This window comes from Lagopus leucura, unplaced genomic scaffold (assembly GCF_019238085.1).
Source record: "Lagopus leucura isolate 7727_CA_CO unplaced genomic scaffold, USGS_WTPT01 Super-Scaffold_774, whole genome shotgun sequence".
In the NCBI taxonomy this organism is placed as follows: domain Eukaryota; kingdom Metazoa; phylum Chordata; class Aves; order Galliformes; family Phasianidae; genus Lagopus; species Lagopus leucura.
In genome coordinates, this window is record NW_024962258.1 from 6,443,215 (window position 1) to 6,458,727 (window position 15,513).

The 15,513-nt window shown below is 38.1% G+C and overlaps 1 protein-coding gene across 1 annotated transcript in view; it reads right to left on the reverse strand.

Annotated features, from left to right (window-relative positions):
- Nucleotides 1-7,228: 7,228 nt before the first annotated feature.
- The window catches only part of SHC3 (SHC adaptor protein 3), a 52,285-nt gene continuing 44,000 nt past the window's right edge, over nt 7,229-15,513 (reverse strand). The window contains exons 8-12 of the mRNA XM_042864986.1: nt 14,865-15,018; nt 13,870-13,966; nt 12,758-12,943; nt 10,540-10,835; nt 7,229-7,645 (exon numbers count right to left, since the gene is read on the reverse strand). Of these exons, the coding sequence (XP_042720920.1) occupies nt 7,517-7,645; nt 10,540-10,835; nt 12,758-12,943; nt 13,870-13,966; nt 14,865-15,018 (862 nt within the window). The 3' untranslated portion in view covers nt 7,229-7,516. The remainder of the gene's footprint in view (nt 7,646-10,539; nt 10,836-12,757; nt 12,944-13,869; nt 13,967-14,864; nt 15,019-15,513) is intronic.

The window sequence follows — 15,513 nt, forward strand, 5'->3', positions numbered from 1 at the left end:
GAACTGGTTTACTCTCACTCACACATCAAGCAGGAGAGCTACCTTTTCAGGTGAGCACATCATCTGCTGCAAAGAGTATGGGCCTGTACTTGTATCAAGAAAATGTTGTTTGGCAAAAAAGAGAAGTAGAAATCAAAGTCATTTCTGTCAAAGTGAATAGAACTGCTCTAATGTAAAGTCAGCGTAGCTGACCAGTACTTTTACATACTACCTTGTCCTCTGAAATGTTTGGTCTCTATTGCTACTGTGTAATTCATTAACTTAAAAATATTCAATATCCAATCCATAGGTAGGTAGGTAGGTAGGAACTAGGTAGGTACGTAGATAGTAGATAGATAGATAGATACAGATGGATTATTAGGGAACCTGGTCATAGGAGCACAAACTCAAGCCCAGTTTACATGCATTCAGTGTTGATAGCAGTGCTTGTTATTTTATTAATTTGGTTTTATCAAACACAAACTGAGTAATCAGAAAACAGCTGCATGACACTTACATGACACAAATTCTGTTGCTTAAGGACTTCCTCAGAGACAAGATTTGCCTCCATAACTAGAATATTACAATCAGCAGGCAGGCAAAAACTTGAGATTCACTGAAGTTTTTGGGAGTATAAGTGATCTGTTTTTCCACACACTTTATTTTTTCCTGCAGTTCTCAATTAAAAATGTTTCTAAAAGTAATAAATATTAATAAATATAAAATGTATAGTCAGACTCTCTTTTACAGCAAAATAGCCACTTTTTTGTTTCATTGTTGTCCACAAAATATGAAGAGAAACATTTACCTCAAAAGAAGAAACCCATCTTCTCTCAAGATTTAACTCTGCAGAACTTTAGTTAGAAGCATCAGTCTAGCCATAACACAGGATATTTATCTCCTACCAATCATAATCTTCACATACTTCAGTTAATGAAAAAATTCACTGTTTTAGAATGAGTATTTGGGTGTTTTGGGTAGTTTTTGTCTCACTGAAGAAAAAGGACGACAAGCTGTCATTTATTCTTTGTTATTCAACCTTCACAATAACTACTACAGGAACCTAAGCCTGCATCTTAATCTCAGAATTTGAGGCTACATTCCTTACAACGAATCTCCCACAAAATGGGTTAGTGGAATGAATGATCTAGTTTCATCTTCCTTTTTTTTTTTTTTTTTGTTTTCCACACTTGCTGCTGTTGTCAAACAATGTTTTAAACACCCTTTCCTTAGCTTTTCCCCTATACAGTACTTTGGCTAGAAACCTGCATCTCTTATCCCCCTTATTGAGATTTCAAAAAAAGTTTTTGAAAACTACTGCTCACTCTCTGTGGAAGCCATATATTATGCTCATATTGGAGAATGCAGAGGAACAGATCGGGAGTGTCTCAAGAAAAGATGAGCCTTAGGAATTGCACAAGTGTTTTGCAATTTCCCTTGCTGCGGTTCTGCTTTAACCCTATCAGCCAATCAGCATGTTTATAATTTGGTGACACATCTTTAGTCTTCTTAGTGGCTTACATGCCTATTGGTTCATGTTGGCAAGCCTCATACTTCTAACCCCCAGGGTCTTCTCTCCCTGGGCAGCTTTTCACCTTTTGCCTCACCCCAAGTCTCTGGTTAACTGCCGGCAAATCATTATGCCCTTGTATCCTCTACCCAGCCTTGTGCATGTTACAGTTGCATCCAGCATGGATGTGAGCAAAGTTCAGACATTGAGTGTGTGTAAGAATTTGAGCAGTAATTAGCTCCATATCCTGACAGCTTTGAACCAGCATGGAGAGTGTATAGGTGCAAACAAAGTTTTGCACAAAAAAGACAGAGATGTGATTTTTCAACATGATTTTTCAGCAATTTAGGTAAATGTATATTTGGATTTCTTATGAGCATATTGAGAGACTGGTAGATCAAAAGGAAAGTGTAGCTATTACTTCAGCTCTTTTTTTTTAAGGGAAATGTGGTTTACATAAAATTCTTTGTTTCACCACTTCATACAGATATGGGATTCTAAGAACAAAGGTTTGAAAGCTGATATGTAATATATTGTCAGAAAATGCACGGATTGCAGTTGTTCTAGAGATGCAAATGTCTTAGAGGCTGCAAAACATTGCTTTGAAGTGGAGCATTTACTACTTACAAATATCAAAATACGCATACATTCTATGATGAATACTGTAGCTGGCTCTTGATATACCAGCAACAGTTGCACTGTGATATAAATTTTATGAATTCTCCTCCTCTTACTGCACATCCTGATGCCTAGGGACCATGATAAGAAATGTGAGCATTTTGTAGTGGAAAGAAGAATGATAACAGAATATTAGAAATTCAGTGTTGCCAGGTAACAGTAGGCAGTAAATGTACTGTAAGTTGTACTGAAATCCTAGTCTAAGACATACCTCCTTTGTTCTTTTCTTTTTGTTGAACAAGTACAGCAGATAGATTTCTGATAGAACCCTGTAGGATTTGCAGTGGAGGAAGCTACTGTACAGAATCACAGAATCACAAGGTTGGAAACGACCTGCAAGATCATCTAGTTCAACCACCCTCCCATTCCTATCAGTACCACAAGCACTCAACCATATCTCGTAGCTCCTCATCCAGGCGCCTCTTGAACACTACCAGGGATGGCGACTCCACCACCTCCCTGGGCAGCCATTCCAGTGCCTGACCACCCTTTGAGAGAAAAAGTTTCTCCTAATATCCAACCTAAACCTCCTCTGGTATAACTTCTGGCTGTTTCCTCAGGTCCTACTATTTGCCTGGGAGAAGAGGCCGGACCCTTTTGCACCACAGCCTCCCTTCAGGAAGTTGTAGAGTGCAATGAGGTCTCCCCTGAGCCTCCTCTTCTCCAGACTAAACAATCCCAGCTCCCTCAGCCGCTCCTCATAAGACTTGTGCTCCAGACCCCTCACCAGTTTTGTTGCCCTTCTCTGGACACGTTCCAGGGCCTCAATGTCTTTCTTGTAGTGAGGGGCCCAAAACTGAACACAGTACTCGAGGTGCGGCCTCACCAGTGCTGAGTACAGGGGATGATCACCTCCCTGCTCCTGCTGGCCACACTATTTCTAATGCAGGCCAGGATGCCGTTGGCCCTCTTGGCCACCTGGGCACACTGTCGGCTCATGTTCAGCCGAGCATCAACCAACACCCCCAGGTCCTTCTCTTCTTCACACTCATCCAGCCACTCATCCCCAAGCCTGTAACGCTGCATGGGGTTGTTGTGGCCAAAGTGCAGGACCTGACACTTGGCGTTGTTAAACCTCATCCCATTCACCTCAGCCCAGCGATCCAGCTTATCTAGATCCCTCTGCAGGGCCTCCCCACCTCCCAACTTGGTGTCATCTGCAAACTTACTCAGGGTACACTCAATCCCTTCATCTAAGTCATCAATGAAGATATTAAACAGGATGGGCCCCAGTACTGACCCCTGGGGGACACCACTTGTAACAGGTCTCCAGCTAGACTTCACTCCATTGACCATCACCCGTTGAGCGCGGTCCTCCAGCCAGTTCCTTATCCAATGGAGGGTAAAACTGTCCAAGCCACGGGCAGCCAGTTTCCGCAGAAGGATACTGTGAGAGACCATGTCAAAAGCTTTGCAGAAGTCTAGGTAGACTACATCAACTGCCTTTCCCTCATCTACCAGTCTGGTCACCCAGTCGTAGAAGGAGATGAGGTTGGTCAAACATGACCTGCTTTTCATGAACCCATGCTGGCTGGGCCTGATCCCGTGAATGTCGCGCACGAGCCGTGTGATCTCTCCCAGGAGGATTTGTCCCATGACCTTCCCTGGCACTGATGTCAGGCTGACAGGCCTGTAGTTCCCCGGATCCTCCTTACAGCCCTTCTTGTAGATGGGCGTCACATCAGCCTTCTCTTCTACCCTGTCCTCATGTGCAAAGTCCTTGGCATTTAAACAATAAACCATGGAGACTGTATCCCCTTCTGCACTGAAGACCAGTCAACCTGAACATCCTTTTATTTTACTATGGAGGGGAGTGAGGGACAAACTCTCATTGACGTTAGAAGGAATTCAGTTTTCAGCTCATGTTTTCTACCTTTGGGGTTGCTCATAAAGCACCTGAAGTAACTGGTAACCTGAAAATTTGGGATGTGACTAAACCTCAGCTGTCCAATGTATCCTCTCAGCTTCAATGGAAAATGCTATTATTGGAATAATTAATCTTTAAAAAAATCAATCATAAGTACTTGTTTCACTTGTCTTGTTTAAAGGAATGTAATGTATTTTCATTGCTTGTAGTTCAGATAATAGCAATGCAACTGGAATCAAAAATGTTAATGAGATTTTCTGATTCAGTTTCATTTCTAGCTTCTCAATTATTCCCTGGAAAAATATAAAAGGATACCACAATATTGTCTAATCTCAGTGATTTTTATTGAGCCTAGTAGATTTTTTTTTCACTTAAATTCTAACTCTTGTAGTCATGGTATTAAATGATGATCATATTTTTAAACAAGTAAGTGTGTATCCCTTGGGACATGGCAAAGAAAATCAAAAGGAGAGGGGATTCATAACCAAAGGCAAACATTAAAAGGCTCAAATTATAATGGTGTTGGCAGTACCATATTTAGTTAATTGTACACCATTCAAATCAGTCTCATAACTTCATGTATCTTCAGTTGCCTACAATGGTGTTTCTCACAGAAATGAGCCCTGACTCCTCAACTCTAATGGCAACAGTTTAGGATCTTGTATCCAAATGGCTGTACAATTTTTACAGCATTGTCATATGAAGGAAAGCCAAATCTATGAGAGCAACAATGAAAAGAAAAAAAAGAAAGAAAAAAAAAGGAACTTTGATTTGCCCCTGTGCTTTTCCTTCTTTCTACCTTCAAGATCATTCCCAGTGACTTAGAAAAGGGTCTGGACCTTGCTACTGACCAGAGTCTCCCAGAACATTGCCACAGCAGGACATTATTGCAGCCCAAAACACCTAGGACTAAACTGTGCCCAATCAAGCTACATGTAACCCTTGTAACATCAGTGAACATACTTGGCAAATTGGATGAGTTGACAGAACAGTCTGAAACAGCCTCTGGAAAAAAGTCTGAAAATCTGGAAGCGGTGTGTGACATACAGTTTGGGGAACTGTATATTTCCGCCAAGATTTTTCATTTTATGTCTCTGACACCTGCTTTAATTTCCAAAACATACAGCTATTTGGCTTTTAAGTTATTAAAGCTACCATTAGGACAACAGTAAAAAAAATTAGCTGCTTATTTCAGTCTTTATTTAGTGCCTTCAGTCATACACCTGTGTCTTGTCACATTTTTCCATGCATATGCTGACAAGATACTTTGGAATCTAAAACAGAGATAGGTAGCAGGTGGTGTTCTTGAAGGCATCTGAAGAAATTAGGCACCTGACACTTTCTGAAGTGGCCTTCTCTTATGGCTAGTGATATAATGGTAAAAACTTCCCATTTCATGGCTGTAGGAAGGTGGAAGCCCAGAAAAAGGTATTCTATATGATGAAAAAAAGTGTCAACTGAGATACTTCAAATGGAAATATGGTAAGAATGGATTCTCATCAATAAAATCAGTTTGATGGATCTCTTCACTTTCCCTTGCAAATTCCAACCTGGTAAAAGGACTTAGATCTTAAGAATTCTACTTGTCCCACTCCATGCTAATTTGTGCCATGCTTATTTGATTTCTTTCCTTTGGTTTCAGCTTGCACCCCGACCTAGAAACCTAATAACTAGCTGCAATCAAAATGAATTGGAAACATTTGGTTCACTGAATGTCTTAGTTTGGTTTCAGAATGTCTTGTTTACAGAATCAGAAGTACTTTTATGGCATAGGTCACACGATCAGTCTTAGAGACCTTACCAATTTTTGTTCTTGTGAACAAAAAAACCTTCCAAAGTTGCAACTTCACCATGTTTCAGAGCAAAAGGTCTAAGAAAATTACCTGAAGTTGTGGTAAGTTTTTTTGTGTTTGGGTATTTTTCTTTCTGTTTTATATATATACATGTATACACACACACATATATAATGATGTTGTCTGAATTCATTCCAAATTAATTCTTTCATCGGTTTGATCTTAATATAACAAATTCTTGAACTTTCAAAATCCTTAAAATCAAATATCTTAAAAGCTACTTCAGCACAGGCAGGTACATAACCGAGACTTATCCTGCTGAGTTTTGGCCATTACAAATCAAGTCTATTATTTGATTTGAGATGCCTGTGACCTTGAAATGCTGAAGGCTATATCGTGGCTCTGGCTAAAAACTCTGCCATAACAGGAACTGTGTCTATTGAATTTGGCTCAATGATGTTACATTTTACAGGTTCTAGGAAGATAAATTCATATAGTCCTTGCACTTGAACAGCACAAACCTTCATTAAAACGTTTCCCAGTACCAAAAGTCAAGGATGTATTTGCCAGAAATGCATCTTTGATATATAGAGAAAACCTGATATTTGTACTATCACTTGCTGAAGGCCAAAGTCAAGTTATACTTTGGAAGAGGCACCTAGTAACTTGGTAAACACAAATTACATCATTTGCAAAACTGATCACTAAGTGTTAATAGTTTTCATTTTTTGTAAGAAGAAAAGCTTTTTCAAATGTCTTTTACCAACCATTCATGTTTTGTATTAAACCAACTAAACACAAGATACTGGAACTTGTCTAATCAGTATATAACATCTCCACTGGAAACTGACAGTCAAGGATACCTACCTCTTCACTACAATTAGAGAACTTTATCAAATTAATCAAATAACTTTGTCACTCAAATTAATAAATTCAAGTTGCAGAATATTGTTATATTATAACTAAAAACAACCAAGTGCATACATCTTGTACACAAAGAGATCACACCAAATCATTGTTAAAGCTACATATAAATGCTTTGAGTAGTATCATACAAGAATTCAGACTTGACATCAGAAAGATAAAATGGTTTTGATATCGATAACACTGAATAACACTTTAAAAATCCTTTCATGTTAAAATTCTGAGTTGGAGTACAAGTTGCTGAATTCATTCTCCTTACATAGTATTTAAGCAGTGTGATCCAATGGTTATCCCCGTAGTTGTGCTTCTTAGATAAAATCATAAATAAGATGCTCTTTTTTTTTTCCCTTGAGAAATTGAGACTGCTGTATTCTGTTTTTATCTGAACAATCACAACTGGTGATTTTCTTCTGTTAAAAACACATGTAACAGAAGATTAGTCCTATAACATCAACAGACTGACTTGAAAAATATAAATACTTGTAGTATTTATGTATAATGCGTATATATACACTTAATATTCACAACAGAGAATCGGAACAATTTTATTGAAATTACTTTTTTAGAAAGCCTTCTGTTGTGGCTTCATATCCACATAAAGCATTGAGAATTTTCATGTGAAAGAGGGTTTATTAAAACTAAAGAAAATATACTGGTGAATTATAGGGGAATATGCTTTTTTTTTTTTTTAACATACATTTTGAGATCTGCAGTTTTCACCAGTTATAGCTTGCAAGTTACAAAAACTGAAATAATTATCTCGACTCAGTGTTTCCTCTCAGCAGGCTGCTGCAAGCAGAGTTCACTCCCAGAAGAAACTATTGGCAAATTATTCTCAAGGTGATGATTGATGAGATGACTTATGCTGTCAAAGACACGATCTTTTGTACGAACCTTCAAAAAAAGGATGCAAGAAGATAGATTAAGCAGCAAAATACCTTTTCCCTTAACTTTACACCAAATTCTCTAAGGATGAAATGGGACAATTGATCATGTCTTAGACACTGGCTGCTCTTCCATCAGAAACAGTAGAAATAGATCTCTGTTTTGTCTATGACTCTTTTAGTCTCTCCAAATAGATATTTGGCTAGTTATCTATGGGCCAGTATACTGTTTTTACACCTGATGAAAGCACACACCTGATCTGCTTGAAAAGTTTCCATACAATATTTTTCTTTGCCATAAGATGGACTTTTAGCTCAAGTTTTCTTCTTCAAGAAATTAAAGGTTCCTTTCAGGTGTTTTCACTTTTTTTTTTTTTTTTTACTTTTTTTTTTACTTTTTTTTTTTCTGGCAACATCAGAACCTCTCTGTGCACTTTAGCATCTCTGCCTTTTCCTCAACAAAGAAGGTACCAACAAACATCGCTGGCTTCCACTGGAAAATTCCCTTTCCCTGAAGGTGACCAAATACCACTGCTATTTGACTTGGGTTTGCCCCATGCTGCACGCATAGTATCTGCTTGGGACTTTGAAACTGAAACACATTAGGACAAGGAATGTAATCTTCTCTGGCCCTCTTACTAGCATTTGTACCAGTATCCTGAATGAATTATTACATCTGTGATACGAGAAAATTAATGTTGCAAGGTAAACTAGTCACAGCTAGAACAGATCAAAACCTAATTTGTATTACAAAGAGATATTTAAATTTATAACTTCATCTTCTCAAAACATTTTTTTCCTTTTTACATTTAAAACTATTTCGTGCATATAGTTCCAAAGGCAGAGTAAAGCTGAAACAGTGCTCTGTATTGGGATAGCACTACGATGTTGCAAGAAAAAGTGTATAGACACTGCTCTAAAATTAAGCATATCATCTATTTTCCTTCAACTGTTCTCAAAAATAGATAACAACTTTTATAATCTATTTTTCTGTTAAAACTTTCCAGAAATACTGTACTTCAGTGAGCACCTCACTTGAAATATTTCAGTCTTCATAATAAAGTTCTGGTAACATTATTAGAATTTGGGATACAATGTCACAGGAAAAGGAAAAAACAAGCAACTTTGATGCCTTCCACTCAGTTACACATGGCTGCCTCACTGAAGGCTCTTGTGATTTTTTATTCTTCTTTAAAACACAACTTCCTGTCATTATTCAAAGCTATATTTTGCAAATTAAGATATATTTATAACATCAGGAGCTTTCACTACCTATATTCAAGCCAAGATACTTTCAGTCTTTCCAAATCATGTTAGAACTTTCTCACCATCAGCAGCACACATCATCCTCATTACTGTTCAAGCTCTAATCCTAAACCCAGTAGAAAGTTCGCAGTCCTTATCTTTAGCATGCCTTATCTGAGCAAGTGGGGTTTTGTTTGTTTGTTTGTTTGTTTGTTTGAGCTGGATCAGAGTAGAACCATCGGGACAGTTATCTCTGCTCTCAAAACAGACCTTGAGGGGCTGTAACATGCTCCTAGATAATCTGTGTGTGAAGTGGCTGTTAGGCACGCTTTGTATGAACTAGCTTTTTTTTCACTCTGAGGCCATGCAGAGAAGTACATGCCACCACACACACGCATTTTATGGATGACTGTGACAAATTACAAATAAAGCTGCTCAGGAGCTGTGTCGGGTCCTCACAATTCATACAAACAGCTCAACTAACCTAAATATAGCTCATTACTGAGTAGTGCCTCCCAAGTCAGCCAAAGTCACTGCAAAGCAGCAGAAATACTTGGAGAGCCCTGCCAAGGTGTGCAGAAAGCATCTCTGGCCTTGGTACTCCCTGCCAGCCAGAGGAGTAACAGATACACAACTATCATCAGGCTTCCATACCTCCTGGCTTCAAATCTCTGCACTTGCCACACCACATAGCAACATATTCCTTGCAGAAAGTAGCCTACAGTGCTTATTTTTAAGAAAGAATTAGTGGGTCTGACTGCAGGAGTCAGACAGCACCCACCAAAATTTTAAAGAAGGAGGCTATTCCTACCGGTAAAGCCCAAGCCAGAAGCTGGCACATAAAAGTGTTAAAAACAGTCTTTGACTGCCCTCATGTGTCAAAAGTAAGTAAGTAAGTAGGCCAGAGAGTGCTATGGTTATTCTGGTTAGAGTCTACAAGACTAGCACAATTCTCCTGGGTCTTCCTTCTGCAGGTTTCTCAGCTGAAATGGATGCCAACAGGCCATCTCGTTCCCAGGAGTTTCTCATTTACTTTGTGGCTTTTAATGCTGTTCTTTATAGCATAAGAGGATTTGCCAGTTGCCAGCTACCAGGAGCCAAGATTAATGTACGCCAGTGCTCACTGAAGCCTGCCTCAGCCTCCCTAGAAGTACAACAGGACAGCTAGAAAAACAAGAAGTTCTTGGCACTCACTGTGCTGCTGCTGGGAGGCTTCATCAGTTAAAGGAGTCCCTGTGCAACAAAGTGATAGTGTAGCTTTTAACCCATCTGTCTTCTAGCTTTCAGGGCTGGAAAACTTCATGGCTTGGGGGACTTGGTGTTGGTCCTCAAAACTGCTGGTTGAACTTGCATAGCCACCAGCAGCTAGACGATTAGATAAGGACTCAGCTACACTTTTGAGTATGACAATACTGCAGTGGCCAAAACCGGGGAACCTCATCCCTAGGCTTCCTGCAGTTTACCTAAGTCAAGCAGGATGTCTTCACCTACCCCTACAATGTGCAGAATTCATGCAGTACATCTTTGCCTAGGCATTAGGAGAGAAATGGATGTAACTTGCATTTAACATGAAGCTGTAATTACAATCAGTTGCAAATAAGATTAAACACTCAGAGAAAATAGAGATGGAAACCTCCTGCATCACTGAGTCATACTTACAGTTCCTTCTGGATCCACCAAAAGAAGGTGTTTGGCTTGTCCATTTTGCATGCCTGTCAATACGTAAGAACCTGCATTTGTGGTACTCTTTCTCACAAGGAAGTCTCCGCATTTCTTTAACAGCTGTTCAGCTTCTTTCCTACTCATCTCTCCTTGATACCATGGCTCTATACTCAGCTCTTCTGTTCTAGTCCAGTCAGCAGCTCTACATAAGAGAGGACTAGTACATTCAACAGAAGTCAATTTACTCAGCACAGGCTCAGATGTTTGGTTCTTGAGGGCATCTTCAAATGGTTCTGGTTGTGGAAATAAAACAAGTGTAAGATTATTCAGAGGTAAATCAAATTGCAAAACAGTGATATTCCAGTCATTTTAAACTGTACTTATTTTGTGTTCCAGCAGCTTCTCTTTATCTTTAGAGAAAAAAAGAGAGAAAGGTGGGGTGCTGGGCCTACTGATTTATATCATATACTAAGACCAAGGAATGTAATATGTTAAAATAATATGTGACATGCAGAAAAATAGTAACAAAAATCAAAGTGAACCTTAGCAGGAGCTTTTGAAACATTGATTTTTTTCAGAAATGGCCATTGTCAACAGTTGTATTTATATAACCTGGTACAGAGCAAAGCTGTCCTTTTGCCTTACTAGTTACATCATTCAGTCTCATTTCAAATAAATTGCATAATATTGGTGCACAAAGTCAATATAATCATATCTGTTCCATCGTCAAGCGTCAAGAAGTAGTAAATTGGTCAGTGTATGCTTCATTATAGGCTATACTTAACTAATAGAAGCTATTTGCTCTTTCCAGATTTTCATCTGGCCAACTAGAGCATATTATAAAGACTTTTTTTTTTTTGTGCCTGCTAGTTTTACTAAAGAATATATGCAAAGCAGTACTGTGAAGCATTACAGAAGCTCTGAATAGACCGCTCTAAATCTAGGGACACGTAGCCATACTTGTAGAGAACCACTGAGAAGTTATTTTAGGTCAAATTAAAAGGACACATACAGAGCTGTCATGATTTGGGTAATTCTTGAATCTATTTTGTGTATGTCTTCACTACGTTACAGTCTGCACAAAGCCTGTGTTTAACTTGACAAATTAATAACTTTGTTCAAGTTGACATATTTTCAGATACTACTTTTCCATTATATTTCAATGGTCAACAAAGTATAACACAGGCTGGAACATGAGAAATCAGCTTTCATTTTTAGGAAAAGAATATGTTTAGTATAGAGGTAAGCATGTCTGTATTTTAAGGGCAAAGTTGTTACAAATCAATGTTAACATGTATAATTTCAGACAGCAGTCTTTTCTTATTTCATACATATGTACACTGTCTAACTTTCTCCCCTCTCCCTTTCTTTCATTCTAAAATCAGTGAAAGCATGTGAGAAAGACAGTTTTGACTGAGATATAAGAAATGGAGACAGGTTATTATATACATAACATGCAGGCACCTATCACTTTGTCTCACTGCCTTTTAGTTATATGACCTAAATTGAATAAATGATATCAGCTATTGAGTGGCAACAGAAAGAATAGAATAACAAGAAAAGTTTCCTATTCATCAAACAACTTTCCCCACACTTTTTTTTTTTTTTTTTTTTTTAAGTACCAACTCAGTACTAAAAACACTGTATATGGGTATAATCAGCAGCAAAATAATGCTGATGCTGATGCTTAAATCTCTATTTTAAGACAGTAGATAAGATACTGGCTTTGGGAAAGCTGACTCCCACGCCAAAAGAGATAGCTAGGTAGGATTGTAGTCCTACCCAGAGGAAAAGATAACATACTCTCCTGATTTCCCACTCAGATTCCATGCTGCATAAAGTTTTTGCTGTATGCATTGGCTTTTTAGTAACACATACTTAGAGCAGGCAAGTTCTCCAAGCCATTCACTCACTTTCCTGCAGGACAAAGTCCATGATTAATTTTCCTTCTGACACAGATAGCCATGATGCTGTGGACAACAAAAGTTTCAGCTCAGACTAACACATATCTAGTACAAATTAGCTTCAAGACTTTGGTCAACTGCATTTTTAACCATGTCAGATATGAAACCCCTGTGATTTCTAAAATTCATCTTAAGTTCACTGGAACACTAAAATTCCATCTGGCCAATTCTATAATTACTTGTATGCAGAATTAATGCATAAAGATATTGATTTTCCTGTTAGAAAGGGAATGAAAAGAAAAGGAGCTTACTCATATCGAACAGATCCTTTTCTGGGCTGCTCTCTTTGGTACTATCTGTGTTTCCACTGATGTCACTTTCAGCATCTGCTGGAAGTGCCAGTAGACTTTCCATATTTATATGCTGTGTGTTCACATACGTTGGCATCTCTGCTGCAGTGGTTGCTTGTGATTTCCCTTTTGGCATACAATAAATATCTAGGGATCCAAGAAAATTTAAGAGATTTTTTTTTCTTCTTACTTTTTTTATTTTACAGAACAGTGTTGTTAGAAAGACCAAATGATAAAATCACAACCCATCACCATAGGTTTAAAATTTGCTGAAATGGGAGCTGGAAAGATAGTAACTGATGAATCTTGTAGGAAAAAATGCTGATGAGTGGACAGAACTGTGTTTCAATGAATTTTAATTATTCAAGAAGGAAGGGAATTTTTTGTAAATAAGGATTGTGAGTTTCAAAATTAATATTCAGCTGGGGACTTGTGAGGAAAGGAAATAAAACAAAATCCCCAAATTGCTGCACATTAACAGCAGATACCATATTCCAGCATTTGAAAATAGAGTCCCCAGAAACACCTCAAAGCTGTCATTTAAGAATGGATGGGGTAAAATTTTATGCAGACATTTTGATGTGATTTCCTTATAATTTACAGGCAACAGAAAAATGAAAACCACACAGTATTTGTTACTTTTAGAGCACAAATCATGCGCAAACACATGCATTATTCTATGTTTTAAAATAGCTGCTGACTTTAGGCCCTTCTTTTGGAAGATGGAAACTCCATCTTGCATATTCTCATGGATCAAATTTTCCGAAAAGACCAGAAAGCCTGTCTTTAAATAATACACACTTTAAGACATGGCAAGCTATATGGCGGAAAGATTGGGCTAAATCCATATATGAGTTGTTCTGCAAAATATACATTTTTATAAAACTGTACATTAAATAATTTATCCAGGGGCATTTATCATATGATTTACGTTGATATCAGCAATAAATTCTTATCAAAAGGAATCAGGGAAGTGCATTTCATTGCCTTAAGGCTTTAAGGCATCAGATTGCCACATGTTTTGCACACCCAAGATGTTTTGCAGTATTAAAGGTAGAACTAGCAAGTCTCACCTTGCTTAACAGTCTCCTGATGCCAGTCTTCATTGAATTTGTCTCCTACGTGACGATTCTGGTAATAGATCTTCTCTTTTTTCATTCCTGCTGCAAACTAGAATGGACACGTGCAAAGCAAATCTTTATAACAGTCTGGTATATTATGAGTGGTTTGGACAATTCCCTTGGTTGTATTCTGTGTACTCCCATTCTTCATTTCTGATTTATTATTGTGTCAAAATATACATTTCAGGAATGTGTGTGGGAATAAGATATTACTGGTGACCTTCATGAAAACTTCACTCATTCCTGCTTTTATTAATTTCAAATGACACTTCAGAGCATTTGCCTCCTTAGGCAGCCCTGACATTCTATGGGAAAAGAAACTACATGTAGGATGAATGGACACCCCAAGCACTCTCCATAGCTGAAAGAGTCACATTGCTACTGGAAGACTCACTCAGGTATTGATAGGAGAATGTTTTTTGAAGACAGGGCCCTAAGAGATTTCAGCAGAACTGGGCTGGATCTAAAACACTTACATGGCTGTGCAGGTACTGCAGTTAAACTTCCAACCACGATGCTGGCAGAAATATTTTATTAGGCTTCATTTCAGTATGAGATGAAAGATCTACGTATGAATCTGGCTGAATACTAATTGCTGCTGAGTTATTAACATAAGTAACTGTTAGCAATGACTACGCTAGACTGTTCAAAAACCTCTGTATCATTATTTTTCCAGTTAATGTGCACTCATTTCATACTGAGACAGATGTGGTGTTTACAGATACAGTAATCCTGAATGGGTTTATCTTCCTTGAACCTACATAATTTTTTAACACCACAAAGAATTCATCTCCCTTTGCTCTCAAAATGCCTAGTCTGTTGTCTCCTAGATCTTCACTGATCATTCAAAACTGAACTAGCCACACATTTGTGTTCCTGATGTATCCACTTTATAAGACTTTTTTTCAGATCCATCTGTGAGAAGGCAGAAATGCAATTGCACTGACCTGAGTTGTGTCTGCAGCAGTGCGAATCTTTGCTTTGAGTCTGGCATCAATGAAGCCACCAGAAGGGGGCATTTTATTTGGGATATTATTATAATAGGGATGTTCTGCTGCTGCACTCTCTTCCTCCATCAATGGCTCATCAAAACTCTGCATCCTGTAAGAAAATGAGTGCTTCATTTTATCCTTCACTCACAAAGCACTTACAGATACTTGCAGCATGTTGAAACTGCTTGTTAGGGAATCACTTGTGCATCTTATTTGGAAAACTCAGATACCATTATAAGTCAGGAAGGAATGATGGATTGCGCAGCAGACTCATTCTTGGACAATTTGCTTTAATTTTTTGAAAACTCCCTTTGCAATGGGTGAAATTCCTTAGTCTGAGTAAAGGATGTTTTTACTTACCTTCAACAGTCAGTAAAAACTGCATTAGCAAAATATTTAATTTCATGGTATCCTTTGTTGTATTATTACTTCATTGACTGACTAAGCTCTAAATCATTGTCTTTAATTTTATCTACTCTAGCACTAGTAAATCTTCAAAGTTATTCAAGTAACTATGGAATAACTTCATGAAATCAAGAGATTGAATCTGTGATTTCAGTCGGAATTTAACATTTGTTTACATCACTAGTCATACTGGAAGCCC